Below are 20,779 nucleotides of genomic sequence, written 5' to 3'. Positions count from 1 at the left end.
GGATGGCGAGTCCCTTTTTTGTCTGGCGAGTAGGGTTTTCCATAATATGTCGACCCCTGCCTATACCTATTGTTAAATCACTGAAAATCTAGAAGAGGTATCTCATCCTTCTCTTCAAAGTACTTTTTCCTACAAAATGTTCATGGAGAGGTCTTACATAAAGAACTAATGTTTAAGATACTCTGGCTGTGAGATTGCACTGTCCTGAGCGGAGGGCCAAAATATGGGGGATGTATTTATTGTAAGGATGGTTTTACTTGTGATTCTTGGGTAGAATTTTTTGTTTGTTATGAGGGGTTCTTTTTTGTTTACCTACATAGTTAAGCTTATTTTGCTTAATCAAACCCACAATAAACCATGCTAGTATGAGCACTTTTGTACCAGGAGAGATGCTTCTACATTGATTTTGGGTTTTTTTCATTTTAATTAGGCCAGCTTAGTTAAAGCAGTACACTTAAGCATCAACAAGGCCTTATTAACACAAGGCCATGCTAAGCTACTGATTAGCTGATTGCGGATATAAAAAAGTATGCAAAGAGATTTTGGAAAACTACAGGGAAAAGGGAGTTGTATTTTTAATGTAAAATCCATGTTTATTTTTAATATGTAAAGAAAATGTTAATTAGGTTTGCTTCAGGAACAATAGCTTCAAACCCACTTGTAGTATACAGTAATATTTCAGTACTGCTAGTTCAAGAAAAGACATGATTTAGTTTGCTTATACTTTAATTATTAAAAAAATTGTAGTAGTTATTTGTTCTGCTGTTTGTTGACAATGCTCACTTAAAATTTTATAGCAGTGTGTGTATTCTTTGCTTTGCCTGCCTAGACACACTATAATTTGATCATAAATCGGTAATAACAAGGTTAAAAAAAAAACTTTCCGTAATGATTTTTTTTAAAATAGAAATTAATGCACTCAGTTTGTACAGCATCTAGAAATCATCAAATGGGAAGTCTAACACACCAGAGATAGGAAATTGTTTTATAGATGGGGAAACTGATACAGGATAAAGGGAAGTGACTTGACAGTTGGAAAACAAATTACATCAGTGTAAGATTGTGTTTGCGGCTAGTTACATACATGGTGACTCATCATATGTCACATTTTACTTGATTATTCTCCGAGGTGGACTTGCAAGGGCAAGTTGAAAGCATAGGGAGAAGTGAGGAGTAGGGAGATGATGAAATAAGGATAAAATGAGGGAGGGGAAGAGAAGTTGGACTGAAGAAAAGCTGCTGCAGCTGTGTCACTGTGGCAGTCCCTATGCTGGTGGGAGGGTCATTTCTCCTGTCAGAACAGGTAATCCAGCTCAGGAGGTGGTAGCTAGGTCAATGGAAAAATTCTTTCATTGACCTGTCACTGCCTATGCTGTGGGATAGGTCAGCACAGTTACGTGTCTTGGTCATGTGGATTTTTCATACCCTGAGAGAGCAAGGTATGCCAATGTATGCCAAGCTATGCCGGTGTGGACCAGCCCCGTGTTACTGAGTAGCGAGCTTAAGTTAGTATAAATTAAATGCTAAAGAGAATAGTCAGGTTTATAAAGAATAGCTATAATTAGATCACCTTCTTTATGTTTGTGTTCTGTGTGATTAACAATTCATGCTACTTCTGGAGATAGAGTAGTACAGAGAATTTTGTTGCTTTAGTGGGAGATGCTCAGATGCTATAGTGATGAAGGCCGCATAAATACCTGCATACATACATAGAGAGAAACAAATGCCTAGCTATCATTTTTATAATTGACCATGAAGAGAATTTGAGGACAGAGACTGACTAAATGTGTAATGTTCCAAAGATGTACTTATATTTATGTATAACTGGAATTAGAATAATGGCAAATTACAGGCATACAGTTCATGCTGTTCTGTTGAAGGTGATGTCAGTTTTTCCATTATAAACCCTATTTTCAGGGCTTATAAGCATGCTGTAAAATTTTACCGCAGGCAAATTTTGGCATTTTTTTTTTTAAAACCCTCACATACACACCTCTTTGCTGTTGGGCTGGTTGTTTTGCATGTCCAACCAGGCTCTGAACTGTGGAGGGAGGATTTGTAAAATAGCTGGAATGGTTCACAAATGTAGGCAGTCTAAAGAAAACAACTTGTAGGGCCTCCTAACTTGATCATATAGGATGAGATCAACCCTTTCCCTGGGTATGATGGGAGATAAATCCTATGGTGGGTGGTAGAGGAAACTTTCACAAGGATTCAGATCATTCCAGATTACTCTGTTGGGGATTGGAATTGGGGCTGTAAGGTCTACCCCGAAACTTTGCAGACTTCTGAGATTCCAAGGAAGAGTTTGGCTCAGTACTGGCCATTAGCAGCTTCCTGATAGGGGGTCTCAATTGAAGTCTTGCCAACAAGGACTGCCCCGCCATGGGAAAGATAATGTTGCCTGAAGCTATAGTTTATCTTATTTTAGGTCCTCTTGGCCCACTCAGGCTCTAACCTCTGTATATCATTATCTCCTACCCAGTGAGCCGCCATCTTCTACAAGGTCTATATGAGGGAAGGACAATACCACAGACAACCCTTTCTTCCATGCTAGAGTGGGGAGATCTGCACGAGTCATTCCAGCTGGGTGGCATGATTCAGGCAAACCTATGTAACTACCCTTAGATCTCAGAAGGGTTTTGTGGAGCAGCTGCTGCTGACCAGGCATTGAGTCTAATGACTCAGCCTAGGCAGCAAGGTGTTTCTTCCGAGCACTGAATCATCAATATTCCTGACTGTTAGGCAGCATTGTTAGCTCCTCTCATTTGGCAGAAATTCTGCTTTGCACATGGCTTCAGTTGCTACTTGCTGACTGTTCTTGATTTTCAGGTAAACTCAGTTTCCCAACTTAAGCGTATGTTCCTCAAGTACCTAGAGATGAATAGCTGCCAGTAGTGCTAGGAACACCACACTGTGGTGATCCAGATTTATATTTGTAGGAGTAAATCCACTGAAGGGTGGATTGGTGAAGAGGACCTAGTTGTTTCTACTAAGGGTCCAGCAACCCCAAGACTATACATACACAAGTGCGGATTCTGTTCTTACATCTGTTTAAGTCTGAAATAATAACTAGTTACACTAATGTAAAAGCCATTGTGCGATCAGACTCAGACCTGTAGTCTTGTACTGGCTAAACTAAAAATATTTTTCTCTGAAAATGTTCTGGGCCTGCTTTTCCTCCCTGACTTCATGGAAGTTGCTCTTAATTGACACCCAGGAAAATAAATTCAGGCCCCTCTGATTTGAGCCCCTTCACGACATGAAGTGCTTCATTTAGGCTGACCCATTAGTGAAAAACAGTAGCATTATCTACAATTACAACTTGCTGAGTTTCTCAGTACTCTGTTTTAAGGAATGTAGCCGTGTTAGTCTGGGGTAGCTGAAGCAAAATGCAGGGCAATGTAGCACTTTAAAGACTAACAAGATGGTTTATTAGATGATGAGCTTTCCTGGGCCAGACCCACTTCCTCAGATCAACTTTCTTCCACTATTTGATCTGAGGAAGTGGGTCTGGCCCACGAAAGCTCATCATCTAATAAACCATCTTGTTAGTCTTTAAAGTGCTACATTGTCCTGCATTTTGCTTCTGTTTTAAGGAGATACTGGCATATAGGAGGCTCACTCAGGATCTGACTCCGGGATGGGCAATAATTTGTGATGGGAGGGGTGTGCACTCCAAGACTTTTGGAAAGTGGTCAAGGGCCCCACTCATCCAAGACATTAATGGAGGAGGTGCAGGGTCTGGGATGATGGTTGGGTGCAGAAGGGAGTTTGGGGTAAGGTGGGTGGCTTTTGTACATGTCAAAGGAAGAGGTGCAGCAATTGGGTTGGGACCAGCACAAGTGGGGACTGAAGCAGCTTAAAAGCTGGCTCCCCCCAGCACCGTTTCTGAAGCAGTCCCTAGCACACCATTTCCTCGCATCTCTGCCTCCCCTGGCCCCCGCAGAGATCTTTCTGGGGGGAACCAACTTTTAAGTTGTCTTCCCCCTGGCACCGGCTCCTGCTCCCCCCCCCCCCTCCCCTGCCTCTGATACAGGCAGGGGAGGACAGACTAGTTGAGCATATGCTTGTCGGATAGTCGACTAGTCGCTTACATCCCTAGCCCCACACAGGCTGCAGGGCTGGGCTGTGTGCTCTGAATAAGAGCATGAGGGGAGGGGGGATTGGTGCTTCGCCCACTGCATGTTACTGAAACAGGAAGCTCCCAGAAAACGGGCAATGGGATTGTGTTGGGGGCAGGAGCATCTCATGAAACAGCATTCCCCGCTGCTCACAGTTGTGGAAAAACAAATGGCCCACTTTTTCTGAGCAGCATGCGGGGGCTGGAGCAAGCAGGGGATTCTGCCTGAGCCTCCCTGCTGTGTCTGCAGGCTGGATCCTGCCCACAGGAGTGGAGGGGTGTTTTGCCCAGGCCTGATCTGACTGGAAAATAACTTTCGTCTCAGTGAATTGGTTTGCTTCATATGACACTGCCACAAAATTAAGTAACTTTTCTGGTTACACCACCACTTAACACTACATTAGAAGTGTTAGAAATCCTATTATGTCCTCTTGTTAAGCTCTCCCAATGACATTGCCCTCTGTGTGGGGGAGTGCTTGTTATATGATCTTACTCAAATACATCTGGAACTTGGCCCTTAGGAGAGCCTCAAAATAGAATGACAGTTGCAGGAAGAACTTTATTAGAGGACTTATGAGGAATCTTGGTACAAACCACTTTCATTTTGATGCAGAGTTTTAGTATAAGTATAATCCAACACCATGTATACTTCTGTTCCATTCCCTTTGTTAGATTTCCTTTTGGTATCCTCTCTTTCTTTTGTTGTTCTCCCCTGAGCAGCTATTGCAACTTAATCCCATTTTGTTGAAATTAGATACAGAATACTGAAAAATGTATCAAGAACACTCATTTAAAAGCTAGGGGAAAATACAATACAGGTTGAATCTCTATGGCCTGGGACTCTCTGGTCCAACTGGACCATGGATGTTGCTGGACTAAAGAGCCCAGCAGAGGAAGCCTGAGCTTGGGAGCAGATAGCCAGTGGGGCAGCAAAGCCCATGGGACACTATAGCCCACAGACAGTGGGGCCAGGAAGCTGGCGGGCCTGCTGCAGCCCAGAGCAGGGGGTGCCTCAGAGCCCACAGTTAGGGTTGCCAGGTGTCCTGTATTTTCACCTCCTGTCCTGTAAAAAATTTCAGAAAATACCAGACACCAAAAATGTCCGGTACTTTCTGATCTCTCTCTCTTCCCCCCCCCCCCCCCCCCCCCCGGCCAGGAGGTGAAAATCTGGCTCAATATGGAGGCAGCCTGGCAACCCTAGTGCTTACCGGGTTCTGCGGGGGCGCTCTCTGGCCCAGTCCAGGGAGGCAAGATGGTGGGCAGCCGCTGGCAGCCTATTAGGGCCAAAAAGCCTCAAAAGCGTTTCGTAAAGGGGCCACGCTGTTGGGTTTTTTTTGTTCTTTTTTTTGTTCGGTATTTTTTCAGAAGCCATCTGGCAATCCTACCCACAGTTGGTGGGGCCAAGAAGGGGGGGGGGGGCCGCTGCAGTACCCACAGCTGGTGGGATTGAGTGCCAGCAGGGCCACTGGAGCTTGTGCGGCCAGGGTCATTGGTGTTAGGTGGTTGGGTAAAAGAGCCCAGCAGCGACGCCAGAGCCTCCTCCCCATTCAAGACCTCCCCATGTCCAGCAAACTCCCTTGTTCCAAGGGTGCTGAACCAGGGAGGTCCAACCTGAACTGACAAACATAGCTTTTCTCATAGTCTCCTGTATTCTTGAGAATTTCTTTAATTTCAAATGGGCTTGATCCTAAAAGGTGCTGAGGGATCTCTTTCTAATCTCGCACTGCTGTTCATCAGGCATATTCATAGAAGTGAGTGGAATTACACTAGTATAAAATGTGTGTCAGATCAGAATTCGTCATGAAATGTGAAAAATATGGATATATTTGAGGCTTTAGTTGCTTCGTATGATAAGTGAAAACTTGCAAATATCCCTTGACAGATAACTGGATCATCTTTTTTCCCCCCCTTGCTTCACACAATTCTAAATGATTAGCAACTGTAGTTATCCTCTGCATTAAAATTTGATACCCGATACCAGTTGTTGATGCAAAATAATTTATTTAGAAATAATGGAGGTTTCAAAGTTCTGACATACAGTTCTGTTATTGCTTTGAAGACAGAGGCTTAAGATTACTTGTTCTTAGGAGTTGCATTGATCCTTATTTCTAAATCTTTCCTATGTGGTTTAATTTTTAGGAGGACCAGACGTCTGCAAATGGTCCTTCTCGAGACACTCCAAGGCAGCCACAAGTAAGAGAGGGAAGCATGGGATACCCTCAACTTCGTGCTGGCTACATCCCTATTCCAGTTACCCATGAAGGTGCTGAGAACAGACAGCAGCAGCCATATTACTCTGCTCATCAACCTGGCATGCAAAGATACACAGCAGAAACTGTTCCCACCACAAAGCGGGCACAGTCACCTATAAGGGGGGCCTATGCCCGTTCGGAGTCCCCTGCTAGAGGACCAGCTGAAGCTGCTCAGACAGATAAACAATGTGGACAGACAACAGCAGCTGCAACAGCCCAAACTCCAGTCTCACATGGGCCTGAGGTAACTTGTCTGTCATGCCAGGGCATGTTTTATATATTGCTCTCCACCATTTGTAACCTAAAATGGCATTACTACTGACTTATCTCTCAAAAACCCAAATTTACCATCGAATTACTTTCCATGTATTAAAACAAAAATACACTTTTTAACCGTTCTGCCGACAGTCACTTCATCATAAATGCTTTACATTTTTGCTAGGACTACAATGGCTCAGTCACATATGACACCGTAGAAAGAGTTGCACATAGATGGTTTCTGTCTCTTGATTCAGAAATTGAGGTACATAAAGCCTGATTCCCTTCTCACACTGATTGACTTAAGGGAGTTGTTCTGGATTTACACCCGTGTAAGTGAGAGCAGAACTGAGCCTAGGGCGTCTTGAGAGACAACTATGGAACAGTGTAAAAACTAAAAAAAAAAAAGGCTGTTGTTGTTTAGTTGTTTAATAGGGGGACCATTTTAGAATCTACCTAACTGCACTGTTTGGAACTGGGTATTTAAGGTGCATATTATTATTAAATGCATATAACGTGATGAGTTCATTAAAAAACGCTTTAAAGATGACCCGAAAGTAACTTTTCTGTCTCTACCCTTTGCTAACATATTCGTAATCAAAGATTTTTTTCCATACAAAGCAAGCAGAATCTTTTTTTTTTTCTTTTTAAATGTCAGAAGTACCAGAACTTGGTTTCCTATTTTTTCTGGAGAGCTGGAGCTGAGAACATCCTTACAGCTTAAGTTTTCCCAGCCCTTAGCTGAGTGGGGAGTGGATGTTAAAATTCAGCCATATTACATCTTTTAATTGAGTTTGTACTCAACTACTGGCAGGAATTGCTCAAAATATGATTTGTCCATACACCACAGCATTGTTGATAACTATGTTTTTGTCCTTGAAGCCCAGGGTGCTACATGATGAAATAGCTACTGTTCTCCCCCCTCCCGCTCTTCCCCATTGTGGCCAGAATTCCTCAGCCATGTTTGTATAACCACTTTGGTCAGTTAGCTTTCTCCCAGTGCTATGTGCAAAAGGACTTCCCATTGTACACTATCCCATGTATTGCTGAACCACACAATGTGAACATAAGAATGGTCATACTGGATCAGACCAACAGTCCATCTAGCTCAGTGTGCAGTCTGCCAACAGTGGCCAATACCAGATGCCCTAGAGGGAGGGTAACACAACAGGTAATCCTCATGTGATCCCTCCCTTGTCACCCATTTCCAGACAAACAGAGGCTAGGGATATTATTCCTACCCATCCTGGCTAATAGCCATTGATGGGCTTAACCTCCATGCATTTATATAGCTCTCTTTTGAACCCTGTTAAAGTCCTAGCCTTCACCACATCCTATGGCAAGGAGTTCCACAGGTTGACTGTGCTGAGTGAAGAAAAACTTGTTTGTTTTAAACCTGCTACCTATTTTCATTTGGTGACCCTTAGTTCTTATATTGTGGGAGTAAGTAAATAACTTTCCCTTACTCGCTTTTTCCACACCAGTCATGATTTTATAGACCTCTCTCATATCCCCCCTTAGTCTCATGCATGTCTTCTAAGCAGTATCCCCTTATCGAAGCCCTGTGGGTCAGCTGTCCAGATTCTCAGAATTCCTTGCTACAAACATTGGTTGGTAGGGATACACAAAAATGGCGTGGGAACAAACTAAAGTGTGTTACCTGTCAAAAGGGTATTGTTGCCTTCTCTGAAGTGTGATACAGCCAAGGATTATTTTCCTAAAATATCCAGACAGTACAACTCCTCCAAGAGTTCCAATAGTGGAAGCACTGGGTTAGACAAGGTGTGCCACCAGCATTTTAACTGGCATATTACTTACATTCATTCTGAGCAGTGTTCAGACAACAGTTAGTTAAAATGCCACAACTGCATTAGCATGGCTACCACCAGTGGAGATGCACCTTTAGGAAACTGGAAAGTCAGTCTAGCATTCACACAGGTAGAAGTTGGTGTGGCCAAGGCAACATTGTTTATGATGGAGGGAGGGGAGATTCTTTAGTTTGCTTAACTCTTTGCCTCCCATATAATCTGTTTAAACAAGTACAAAGGTTCAGATGGAATCTAATTAAATGTCCCATCCCTTGTCAGGGAATGCTGCAGCTCAGGTTTCATCTCTTATGTGATGCTTTCTCACTAGTTCTGCAATTGTCCAGCACGTCCCCTAGCAAAAACCAGAGAAACCAAATCCTGATGTGCAAACAGATTACACCACTACTCTCCCACTCCTACACACTTTGGGTGAGGGTGTGTCTGTAGAGAGTGAGGGGGACAAACGTTGAGGCTGCCTTTCAATATAATAAAAATGTGAAACATCACTAATTTGTGAATCTTGTTTTTACAGCAACCTCAATCTTCTACCACTTCTGAATCTCAGACAGTTTCCCCTCAGCCATCAGGAAGGCCCAGCACAGGAAGCCATCCAGTCCGTCGAGGTTATATTCCAATTCCTGTGATCCATGAGGAAAAAGGTCTCAGGCAACCACCACAAATCTATCATCAGGCACAGAAGACACACTACCCTGCTCAGCAAAGTGATTACCAAGTCCACCATCCAGTGTATCACAAGATTCAAGCTGATGAGTGGGAGCCCAAGCCAGCACGAGAGCAATCCCCATTCAGAAGGTCTCAGACGGGCTCGTCAAGTCGTGAAAGTTCACCAGCCAGAGTTACCACTCAGATGCAGTCCCCAGTTCCCATCAGAGTACAGACAGTTGTGGACAGACCCCAGGTAAGCAGAATGATCAGAAAAATCTTTTTTTTTTTCCTATAGTAATTGTGCTTTTGAGATTAAAGTTAAGTATCTGGATTATACTAATAAACACACACAATTTCACCAACATAATTCCAGCATCAGATCCTCAGCTCACATAAATCCAGTTTACACCAGCTGAAGATCTGGCCTTCAGTATTGTTTTTGACAGTACCACCATGTTACTGAGGCACTGTCTTCTCATCAAAACTAGCAATTCACACAATAGGGTGCTAAAATCCTCATTCTTACATAGGACACTCTGAGGAAAATCAGGCCAATGGAATTTATAGTAATAGTGCCACTTTATCTTCAGTGATTACAGCAACATGTTCAGAAAGTAACCACTATTTATCATTATGATAGAGGATACTCATCTACTTTAGAGTCTGTTCCTACATAGTGTTTTCTTGCTTAATTTAATGCATTCAGTGACAACGTATCCAATTCTGCAATTAATTCAGGATAGTCAAATTCCACCACACAGACAGTAATTTTCTATAATTGTAATACCATGTAAAACTCTAAAATAGAACACTATTTAGTGCTTGTCATCTGAAAGATTTCACAACACGTTACATTCACTAACTGAGAGTCATAAAGTCAAGTGGGTATAACAATATCCATTTTATAGAACCGTGAACTTGAATAGCAAGATACAGGACAAGAAATGAGGAGCACTGACCAAGATTAGCAATTACTAGACTACAAAGTTTTGACATGCCCAGAGTCACATGGACAGACAGTGTGGTGGTATCTGATACAGTGAAGGGAAGGATTACATTTTTACTAGGTACATTCCCTGAAAAGCTCTGTATTTGTTTGTTTTACAGTCAGCCATTTTAGAACAGTACTTAGGATCATATTCTGCCCTCAAACAGTTGCTCACACATCTGAAGATAGAATTAAGCCACTTGTACAGATCAGAATATAATTAACATGAAAAATGCAAAAATCTGCATTAAATGGATTTCTATAAATTAAGTAACTAAACCTCTCAAAAGTGGGCTTTTCCCATTGAAGTCACAGGGAGCAGAATTAGGTCAAAACTGAGTCCTTTTGAAAACCCACTCTAGAATATGAACAATATTAGTAAAGGGTATTGGGGGAATCAAAATGCAGAATTGATGACATGAACTAAGTTTTAACCTGGGGGAGGAGTGGAAGGGGCTAATGTAAGGCCCTTAATTAGGTTTTATCCAGTCTTTACTCAGGCAAACATATTTTCTTCAGTGCGTACTGCCCTGAAAATTAGCCTGCTTACTTAAGTACCGTACATCAATATTTATGGATTGGTAATAAATAATTGGTCTAAGTGATTTTCCCAGTGCCATGCCATGCATCAGTGAAGGAGAAGGTAAAAGAACTCTGACTCTCCTGCCTCCCAATCCTGTGTCCAGACCACAGAGCATTGCTACCTCTGGTTTTCATCGCAACACCTTGTAATTTGCTTTGATGCCCTTTTGTCTCATTCTGACAGTTCTAGGTTTGTAGTGTTGTCTCTCTTGTGGATACATTGTAACAGGCTTTGCATCTTAGTCACTCAACATCTGAAACACTGTTAATTAAATAAGCATTAACAAAAGAACAATGATCTTGGATGGTTACTTTCAAGTCAAATCAAGAGGGACAAAAATAAAGTGCATAGATTGTTAAAACCTGACAACTCCTACCTCAGACAATGGCGACACTACATATCTCACATCAGAGTAGCTGTGCCCTCTTGCTAGTACTGACACTGAGCTGACAAGAGAGCTCTCCTGATGATTTAATTATTCCAGCTCCTGCAAGCAATGATAGCTATTTCAGCAGCAGAACCTTTACCACCAACATAGCACCGTCCACACTGACGCTTAGGTCAGTGTAACTTGCATCACTGGAGGTGTGGGGGGGGTCTTATTTAATGCTCATGGCTATCGACTTTACTTTGAAAAACAGTCCTTTGAATGTAGTCCATCCTTTCCAAGTGTTTTTACTAATCTAATCAAAGTGTTTTTAAAAGTACAGGAAACAGGATTATAGATAAAACTTGCCTAAAACATCTAACACCAGGGCACAAGAGAATTAAATAGTTTCAACTTTGCAGTGTAGTAATGAGACTATAAAGTAAGTCATCGATTCCTCCTGTAAAAGTGACAATATTCTATAGTAGGGGGTTAAATAAATCACTGAACACTGATGTATACTCAGGGATTGTAATTTTGGTGGTATAACTACTCAAGGGTTTGCATCATCACTTGTCAGACTATAATAGTATCTAAGCTTATTTCTTTTGGCTGAGATCAACCATCTCCCTTCCTGCCCTTGGCATATCTGCCCTTTTCCCCCGTCCCCCAGGCCCTTTACTGAGTTGAGATTAGGGATCAGAAGAAGGGCCCAGATCTTGCAGAATGGAGAAGAGGGTTCTGCTGGCCAGTTGCCAACCATGTCTGGTTCCACAGCATCTCCTGAATGATGCAGAGAGGCTGTATCTCTTCCTCCCCCCCCCCTCCGATCCCCCAATAAAAAAAGTTAATAACCTTTGGAAATAGTCTTAAGTTGGCAATGACAGTGTTTACAAATATGGATTTTGCCAGTGCCAGTTGTTTATTAAGCAGGTAGTGTTATACTATTATATTTTATGCAGCATCTTTCAATTAAGTCTCAGTGTGACAGGAAAGCTTTGAGGCCTAGATTTTCCATAGGAACTAGTGATTTAGGTGACCTGATTTTTGTGGATATCTGACCTGAAACACCTTTTTAAAAGGGCTTGATTTTTCTGAACACTAGTGCTCAACACATTCTGAATATCCAGCTCATTTAAGGAGTCTCAAATTGGGCAGTAAAAATCATTATTCACTGTTGAAAATCTTGGCCCAAAAGCTGTAATTTGTTTACAAATGAAGGAAATAACATTGTTTGCATGTCTTACAATAATAAACTTTCCTTCTTCAGGCTTCTCAGCAACAAATCCCACTCCAAGAACCACTACCTGAAAGCATACCTGAGAACAAGGCAAGCCCATCAGGAACTGAGATGCCTTCATCTTACATCCCAATTCAAATCTTTCACAAAGAACCAGACTCTAAACCACCACAACAGAAACCTCCACCCACTACAGAAAAGGTTTATGAAAAGATTCCCTGTCCTGCTAAGGGTGCACCTCCAGAGGAGAGTCTTGCTTCTAAAGAAACTTCGCCACAGAAGATGATGGAAGCGGAAGAAACACAGAAGCATCCTGGTGTCTTGAAAGTGGAAGCAATTCTGGAGAATGTACAGATGCACGAACAGGCAGTTGATTCCTTCCAAGGCAAGAAAACTGATAAAAAATACTTGATGATTGAAGAGTATTTGACCAAAGAGTTGCTAGCCCTAGACTCAGTGGATCCTGAGGGTCGTGCAGATGTGCGCCAGGCCAGGAGAGATGGGGTAAGGAAGGTCCAGAATATTTTGGAAAGACTTGAGCAGAAAGCAGAAGATGTCCCGGAGGTAGTTCAGGTTTATGGACTTCAGTCAACCTTGATGGAGAATAAGCCACCACGAGAAATAATGGAGATGGATTCTGTGGTGGACAAAACCAGGAAAGATACAAGTAAAGAAGATGCTAAAAAGGAAACCAAAACGGAAACGCATCAACCTGAAACTAAGGAAGAAGTATTTACTAATCTTGCCAGCACAGCAAACACAGTTAATAACCCAGCTGAACCATAGTCACATGGTGAACTTTAAATCTCTCAGACTTTATAACTTGAAGTGTGTTTTTAAATGAATTTTAAGCTGCATGCCATTTCAGAAGCTTTTAATCAATTGGTTTAAAATCAACATAGGAGCTTGGGACACGAACACTTGTGGGAAGGGGAAGAGGTTAAAAACATGATGCATTTATTGTATATTCTTACACTTTACAAGAGGCATGTTTCAAGAATAAGTCTTGTACTTACGACACTTTTGTGCCAGCTGAGGTGGTAAAATGTCTCTGGGATAACATTGATACTAGTTGCATTCTAATGTTTCTTCTGCAGGTTATTTTTGTAAAAATCAAAGCCCTGCCTCACCGGAATACTAAACCCTTCTACCAATGTAGCCACTCTAGCAAAAATATTTTATTTTTAATGTTCACAAATGGGCACTTTAAGTAAAAACTCATAGAAGTGTGTAAGAAATTGTAGAGCTATTTATACGTGTGAAGGACTTCAGTGCTATATTTTAAAAGGGAAATAAAATAACAAATCTGACTGTCTTGTGGTTTATAAATTAGAAAGTTGAGTATTTTGAAACAATTAAGAACTTAAGAATGGCCATACTGGGTCAAACCAAAGGTCCCTCTAGCTCCGTATTCTGTTTTCCAACAGTGGACTATACAGGTGCTCAAGAAGAAATTAACAGAACAGGTAAATCATTAAATGATCCCTTTCCTGTTGTTCACTCCCAGTCTCTGGCAGAAAGGCAGAGATGATGTCCCTAGCCTTTGTCTTGGCTGATAACCATCAATGGACCTTTCCTCCACACATTTATCTAGTTCTTTTTTGAAACCTTTATCCTTCACAAAATCTTCTGGCAAGAAGTTCCACAAGTTGACTTATGTGAATAAATACTTCCTTTTGTTTGTTTTAAACCTGCTCCCTAGCAATTTCAAGTGGTGACCCCCTAGTTCTTGTGTTATGAGGAGTAAATTGTACTTCCTTATTTACCTTCCCCACATGAGTCATGATTTTATAGATCCCCATCATAACACCTTAGTCATCTCTTTTCCAAGCTGCAAAATCCCAGTTTTCATAATCTCATCTCAGAGAAGCCATTCCATTTCCCTAATCATTTTTGTTGCCCTTTTCTGAATCTTTTCTAATCCCCCCCTTTTTTTTGAGATGGGAGCTACCACATCTGCATGCAGTATTTTATATGTACAGATGGGATTATGTTTTCCAATATGCATTACTTTGCATTTATCAACGTGGTAAATTTCATCTGCCATTTTATTGCCCAGTCATCCAATTCTGAGAGAGCCTTTTGTAGCATTTTGCAGTCTGCTGGGACTTAACTATCCTGTAGTTTTGTATCCTCTGCACATTTTGCTGCCTCACTGTTTATTCCTTTTTTCCAGATCATTTGTGAATGTTTAACAGTCCTGGTCCTGGTACTGAAAACAGACTATATAACTTATTCTATTTTTTTTAATATTGTGGTTTTAGGTAATGTCTGTTTACACCTGCTTTCTAATAAGGGCTATGGTGTACCTGGGCTGTACTTCCTCTTGCTGCTGTTTATCAGCTGTCTGATTTCTGATTTTTGTTGTTGTATGGATACTTCATATTTGCTATGTGGCCTGCTGGTATTCAGCGTTAATGCTCTGAAGGTATTTTCTTATATGAAACCTTGCCAAAGCAAATCATGTCACTAAACATACAATGGCTTCCACTTTTGAAGTTCACCATAATTCCACATATTGTGTTCACATCTAATTTCTGTAATAGCAAATCAGTGGGATTAACAAGAACCCATCTTCTGTTGGGTGAGTTTATTTCAGGGCCAACTACCCCCTGTATCTGGCAAAACAATTAATGCACTTTTCTAAGCAATCCACTTTACTGTATAGTTAAACAAGAGGCCTAATTATTCTTTCAACTACATCCATGTAAATCAGAAGTAATTTCACTGAAGGCAGCAGAGTCTGGCCACTGCAAGCGAGAAGAGATTCAGGCCCAACAAGTTTTCTGATGTTTATTCTCAAAAGGTTTATGGCTTCTCTTTTAAATTATAAAATAGACAAGAAAAATCTTTTTATAAGCATATGTATTTGCAATGTGTGAGACTCATCTAGCATAAATGATTAGTGTGTGAAATCAGTTAATTAAAGCTGGAAAGGGAATAAATTGGCAATTAAAACTGGCATAAATTAAACTGATTTCATACCTTGATTATCAAAGGCATGTAGCCATTAAGGGTTTGGTGTTGTCAAATAATTTATTCCAGCAGAATTATATAGCCTATCGATCAAGGTTTTAAGAGACCTATTTACTGCAAAGCTAAAAGCTATGATCTGTCTACTGACTAGTTAATCTATAGGAGATTGTTTGCTTCAGTTTCATTTTGATCATCAGTACCACCAAGTAAATATACACAGCAATGTGTGACTAGTGGCTGCTTGTAGCTTTATGACCAGCTCTGTAGTCATTCTGGTAAAGGAGGTGCAAAAATTCAACAGCCTGTAATAATTCTTACAGGAACTCACTTTAAGTAGCACTTCCTCCTGCAGAGTTTCATCTGAGAAGACACACAGCTCTGACAACATAAAACAAAAATTTAAATTGGGGAAGTCACTCATGCTTCCAGCAAATCACCTGTAAACAAGAAGAGCCTTTGGAGGTAAAGATTCCCCTTGTGTTCTTTCCCTGCCGCGGGATATTACAAAGATTTGATATTAAAGGTAACTAATAAGTTAAGAAGGTAGTCAGTCTATTGTCATTACTGAAGCATATTGTTTCTTCTCTAGATGATAAGGTTATACTTAGCTTTGAAATAAAGGCATTACACTGCCAATTAATACATCACTGCACGTAATAGTCACATAATGCTATTTAAGATTATTCAGAGTATAGCGAGTCAAAACTTCATGACATATATATTGACAAGTGGAGCAGGAGCCAGATTTTGATAGCCTTAGTCACAATAAATAGCACTCTATGTATATATCACTCCATTCGTGTCAATAACACTACTCATGGAGTAAGGTTATATCCTGAGAGGAGCATCTGCCTTCAATGAGGAGCAGGAACTTACGTTGTCCATGTGTCATGAGCTGCCTCCCAGTTCCCTTGATGCTAACAGAGAGAGTCAACTTCACCCAACATGGCATATACAGCCATGTATCTGCGACCCAGCATATTGAAGGAAATGGGAAGAAGCCAAGGCCATGTCAAATTTTGTCCCTCTTGCTCACTTGCAGCTCTGCAGAGCCTGCTTCAGGTCCTGCATTACTATCCATGATGATAGCCAGCACAGTTGAGAAAGGAAGTGCCTTATGCCCCCTTATAACTAGCCAGTGTGACTCTGCTACATTCACAAATCAGGTACTTGCACACTTGCCTTCCCTAGTCCATCCACAGGACATTCTAAGTCGGGGTGGGCAATAATTTTTGGCCGGTGGCCACCCCAGAAGAGTTAGGGCCAGGATGCTTCTGGGCTTCTCCATCCCCAGACCATGAGTGGTCTGGGGATAAGGGAGCCTCTTTCTCTTCCCCCCCCCCTTCCCACTAGTCACCCATGCCCCTGGCAGGGCAGGAAGAGGCTTCGCAAGCTCCCCCACCCCCAGGCCAATCAGGGCTGGGGGGAAGTGCGTGAAACCTTCCCTCCCCCCCGTCTTGTAGGAGCATGCAGTATTTCACAGTGCCATATGCTCCCTGCAGGGTGGGAGGAGGTTTTGTGTACTCCCCCGCTCCCAGGCCAATCAGCGAGGGGGTAGGGGAGCACGTAACATCTCCTCCCGCCCCACGGAGGCCCTTTTACCCATGGCACTTCAAAGAGCTGCATGCTCCTGGCAGGGCAGGAGGAAGCTTCACACCCTCCCCAGGCCCAGGGGAGAAGCAGGGCCTCCACTGGCCAGATCAACCCGCTTGGCGGGTTGGATCCGGCCCACGGAGGCTCTTTTGCTCACCCCTGTTCTAAGTAGTGCTATACTCAAAAGTGGGACCATGCTTTGGAGTGCAGAATGTGTGCTGGTATGTAAGTTTAAGTGGCTACTCTGCAGGTGCAATAATTATTTTTAAAAAATGATAATGTCCAGAGGGTTTTCTGTAACAAATACAAAGTTGCCTAATATTTGCTATCAACTAATGGATACCACATTGGATTTTATTTAAAAAAAAAAAAACCACCTCCAAGCCCTCCAAAACAGACCCCAAACTCTGAGACGTTTCAAAATCTGAGGCATGTTCCCTCTGCCCCCGAAAAAGAGAGTAGCAATAAGAATATATAAAACCAGCAGACAGAATTGCAGTCCAGGCTTGGGCTATTTTCTGATCACACTATCTTGTCAAGCCAGTGATATTTTAAATGCCAGTAGTGGCTCGTTCTCTATATTTAAACCACCAGCAAAGACAGGCATTGTGTTTCTCATAAATATAGCCTTTTGGCTATTTATGTATGGCTATACTACCCTGAGCAAGGAGCCACAGGCAGTTAATGCTGCCTAAGAGCAGACAAGGGTCCACAATGCGACACAGTTCATTGCCTGGCTCTTCCTTGCTCCAGAGGGTAAGTAACCAGCTTTGTACTTGCTGATTACTTCCCAGACTTCATGTCTGTTTACTTGTTCTTGGAGGCTTCTTCCACTCCCTATCCAGAAGGATAAGAGAATTGGAGAGGTGGCATTCTAGACTAATTATAAGGAGTGATTAAGTATTACTGCTACTCCTCACCCAAGTCACTCCAAAGCACAACATTGGTAGATAGGGTTGCCAGATGGTACCCCAAAAATACCGGACACACAGTATTTTGATCAAGCCAAAAAAAAAAAAAAAAAAAAGGAGTGCAGGATAATAAGTACTGCCTCTCCCCCTGCCCCTTCTGATAGGCACAGAGTGGCGATCATGGCCCTGCGTGGCAGCTGGGACTCCCAGCGTCAATGGCAGCACCACCTCCCAATCTGGGAGTCCCAGCTGGAGGCAGGGCCGCGATCAGCACTGGGAGCCTGTGACTGTGCAGAAGCCTGGTGGGGACAGGGGAGTCCCAGCCACTCCCCCTACCCCCACCAGGCTTCTGCACAATCACAAGCTCCTAGCACCAATCATGGCCCCGCCTTCCAGCCGCTCCCTCCATCCATGCCAGGCTTCCGTCCGGTGCACAGCTGGAAAAATCAAGAGAGTACCAGACATTGCACATGTCCAGTATTCTCTGATTTTTTTTTTTTTTTAACGGGACAAAGACCGCAAATACCGGACTGTCCAGTAGAATACCGGACACCTGGCAACCCTGTTGGTAGCGGGCCAGGAAGGGGCATTGGAGATCACATTCTGGCCACTTTGTGCTACTCTGGTGCATTCTTTGTGATGGTGCCCTCCAGTCAGCACAAGCCTTGAAATAGGGGTTGTGTATCGCGGGTCTGCTGGAGCATCTTGATGGTCTAGCAGTCACAGACAGCAATTATGACTGCATGGAGTCATAAACCATGCAAGTCTGAACAGTAATAAGTGTAGCGCCCCCTCTCCACCTGGTTACCTTCTTTTAGAGCCAATCTCCTTTCAGGTTCGGATGGATAGGTCTGGGTTCTTCTGGATCCCGCCACCTACTCAATTTTATTCTTTCTGATTGATGTACTTGGCGGTGCCTCCACCCCCCTCACTCCTTCCTAGCAGGGTTGCCAGGGCAGCTTGGGAGGAAAATTCTAGCCCAGGATAATCCCCACGTATTCGCCAGATAGTTGGAGACTCCCAGAAAATAACACAAACACATACACTATAATAAACACAATTATATTAAACAGGAGACAATTATAACAGAACAGGGTAAAACATTATTTTTAGGGTCACCGGTGCCCTGCAACTGTGAAGTTAGTGTCCCGTTGGTACGCGTACTTTGTTGGGGCCCTTGATGACTGTTGACCACACAATCCTTCTCTGCAGAGGTTTAGCAGTGGGGCTGACTAGGTCCAGTACAGCCCAAAGGACTCACAAATGGGAGAAGGCAGCAAATCCCTCCACAGTTTAATAGGCTGCAGGTAATAAAATCCCCAAACAAATTCCCTGACTTACTAACTAAAAATTGGTGCACTCACACACTCCATGAATGAGCCTCAGGTTGAGAGATGACTCAGTCTCTGCAAAGGGGCTGCTCTCTTCTCACAGGGGTCCTCTTCAAGCAGGAACCAGGCTGCTTCGGTCCCAGAATTTCCCCTCACCGTGAAGGGGTGCAGGGCTCAAGATGCAGACCCCACAACTGCACCAAAATTCAAAACTATAGCCTCCCAGGCCAGCCTCCAGACCCACACAGCAGGCAGCAGCCCTGAACTTGCTGCTAGAGCCCAGCTGACCATGCAGTGACTCTCTCACCCAGGGAGCTGGAGAGCCAACTCCGCCTGGCTGGGGAAGCCTCCCAGCAAACTCCACAACTGGGAATCAACAGTGGAGACATAAACCCAGCTGAGGGATCCTGCCTTCAGGTCCCTAGAGGCTAGCTCTCAGGGGGAACCCTGCATGCAGGCCTGGGGCTTACTAGCTCCCACACACTCAGTCCTCCCCTTTTCCTGGCTGGCTCCAGACTCCCCTCAACAATGGTCTCTCCTTCCCCCTGGGAGGGGCATCTCACTCCCTGTGGGTTGCCAGGCAGACTCTGGCCCTGGTAGGGAGGGGGAGCCAAGGCAAACTCAGAGTGCTTCTCCCTGAGCTGCCAGCAGACAAAGCCCCGGGAATCCAAGCAATCTCCTTGGGGGTTACATAAGTTTGCTCAAACGTATTAAAAGCAGCAATGGAGACTGGGGGTAGGGTTTAATCAAAAATACCGAACACTGCTCCCCACCCCCAAAAAAAACGATTGGGGAAAAAATTCTGTTGAGAAAATAAAAAGGGGGGAGACCAAAGGTGTTGAGAGAAAAAAAAAAAAAGACCCCGATGGTTATTCAGCAAAAAAAAATTTAAAACCCACACAGCATGGCCCCTTTAAGAAATGCCGTTGAAGCTTTTTGGCCCGAATAGGCTCCCGGTGGCTGTTTGCCATCTTGTCTCCCTGCTCCAGGCCAAACAGCTCCCCTGTGGAACCAGGTAAGCACCTGAGATTTTTGCCTCCTGGCCAGGAAAAAAAGAAAAATCAGAAAATACCAGACATTTTAGGTGTCCGCTATTTTCTGAATTTTTTTTAGCGGACAGGAGGTGAAAATACCGGACTCTGCGGGTCAATACTGGACACCTGGCTACCTTAACTGGGGACACAAAGTCATTGCTGTGTCTTTGGGTGTCCTATGCCAAGCATAGCTCAGCTAGACCCAGGAAAGGGGCCCTAAAAGTGTTATAAAACAAATTCAATTTGCAAAAGAGATATAAGGAGCCTCCGTCCTATCAGCAATGAGGTGCAGGCTGCTCATTCAGTCAAGCGTTGCCACTCTGAGCACTCCCATACTTAAGTTGCTTTATAAATCTTGGCCTAAGTATTGAACTTTGTTACAACTGGTTTTAATTAGAGCTGCAGGTTTGTCACTGAGAGAAAAGTACCACAGGCAGCAGGATTTTCCATTTGTCCAGAACTCACCCTGCCAACTTGGACTGAAACTATTCCATATTTTTTTTTCCACCAACCTGACAAGATGTTATTTTCTTAAAATATTCTATTAACATTTCCAGGATTGTTTTCAATAGTCACTGGAAGATCAATGCCAATTCCGGGAGACTCCAAGCCAAGCCTGGAGGGTTGGTAACCTCTACCTGCAGCACAG

At 43.0% G+C, this 20,779-nt stretch overlaps 1 protein-coding gene and 1 long non-coding RNA gene across 2 annotated transcripts in view; one reads left to right on the top strand and one right to left on the bottom strand.

The window, feature by feature from the left end:
• Positions 1-13,595, top strand: part of BAG3 (BAG cochaperone 3) — a 27,908-nt gene extending 14,313 nt beyond the window's left edge. The window contains exons 2-4 of the mRNA XM_006111398.5: positions 6,263-6,619; positions 8,974-9,360; positions 12,316-13,595. Of these exons, the coding sequence (XP_006111460.1) occupies positions 6,263-6,619; positions 8,974-9,360; positions 12,316-13,071 (1,500 nt within the window). The 3' untranslated portion in view covers positions 13,072-13,595. The remainder of the gene's footprint in view (positions 1-6,262; positions 6,620-8,973; positions 9,361-12,315) is intronic.
• LOC142830444 (uncharacterized) lies at positions 12,472-20,779 on the bottom strand. The gene is made up of 2 exons (XR_012905683.2): positions 20,643-20,779; positions 12,472-12,922 (listed from the first exon to the last, which is right to left on the bottom strand). It is a non-coding gene; the product is annotated as an uncharacterized LOC142830444 (long non-coding RNA).

The sequence above is a fragment of the Pelodiscus sinensis genome, chromosome 8 (genome assembly GCF_052426305.1).
Source record: "Pelodiscus sinensis isolate ZL-2025 chromosome 8, ASM5242630v1, whole genome shotgun sequence".
Taxonomy (NCBI): domain Eukaryota; kingdom Metazoa; phylum Chordata; order Testudines; family Trionychidae; genus Pelodiscus; species Pelodiscus sinensis.
Note: the sequence above shows the minus strand (reverse complement) of the source record. Positions and strands in the feature narration are given on the sequence as shown.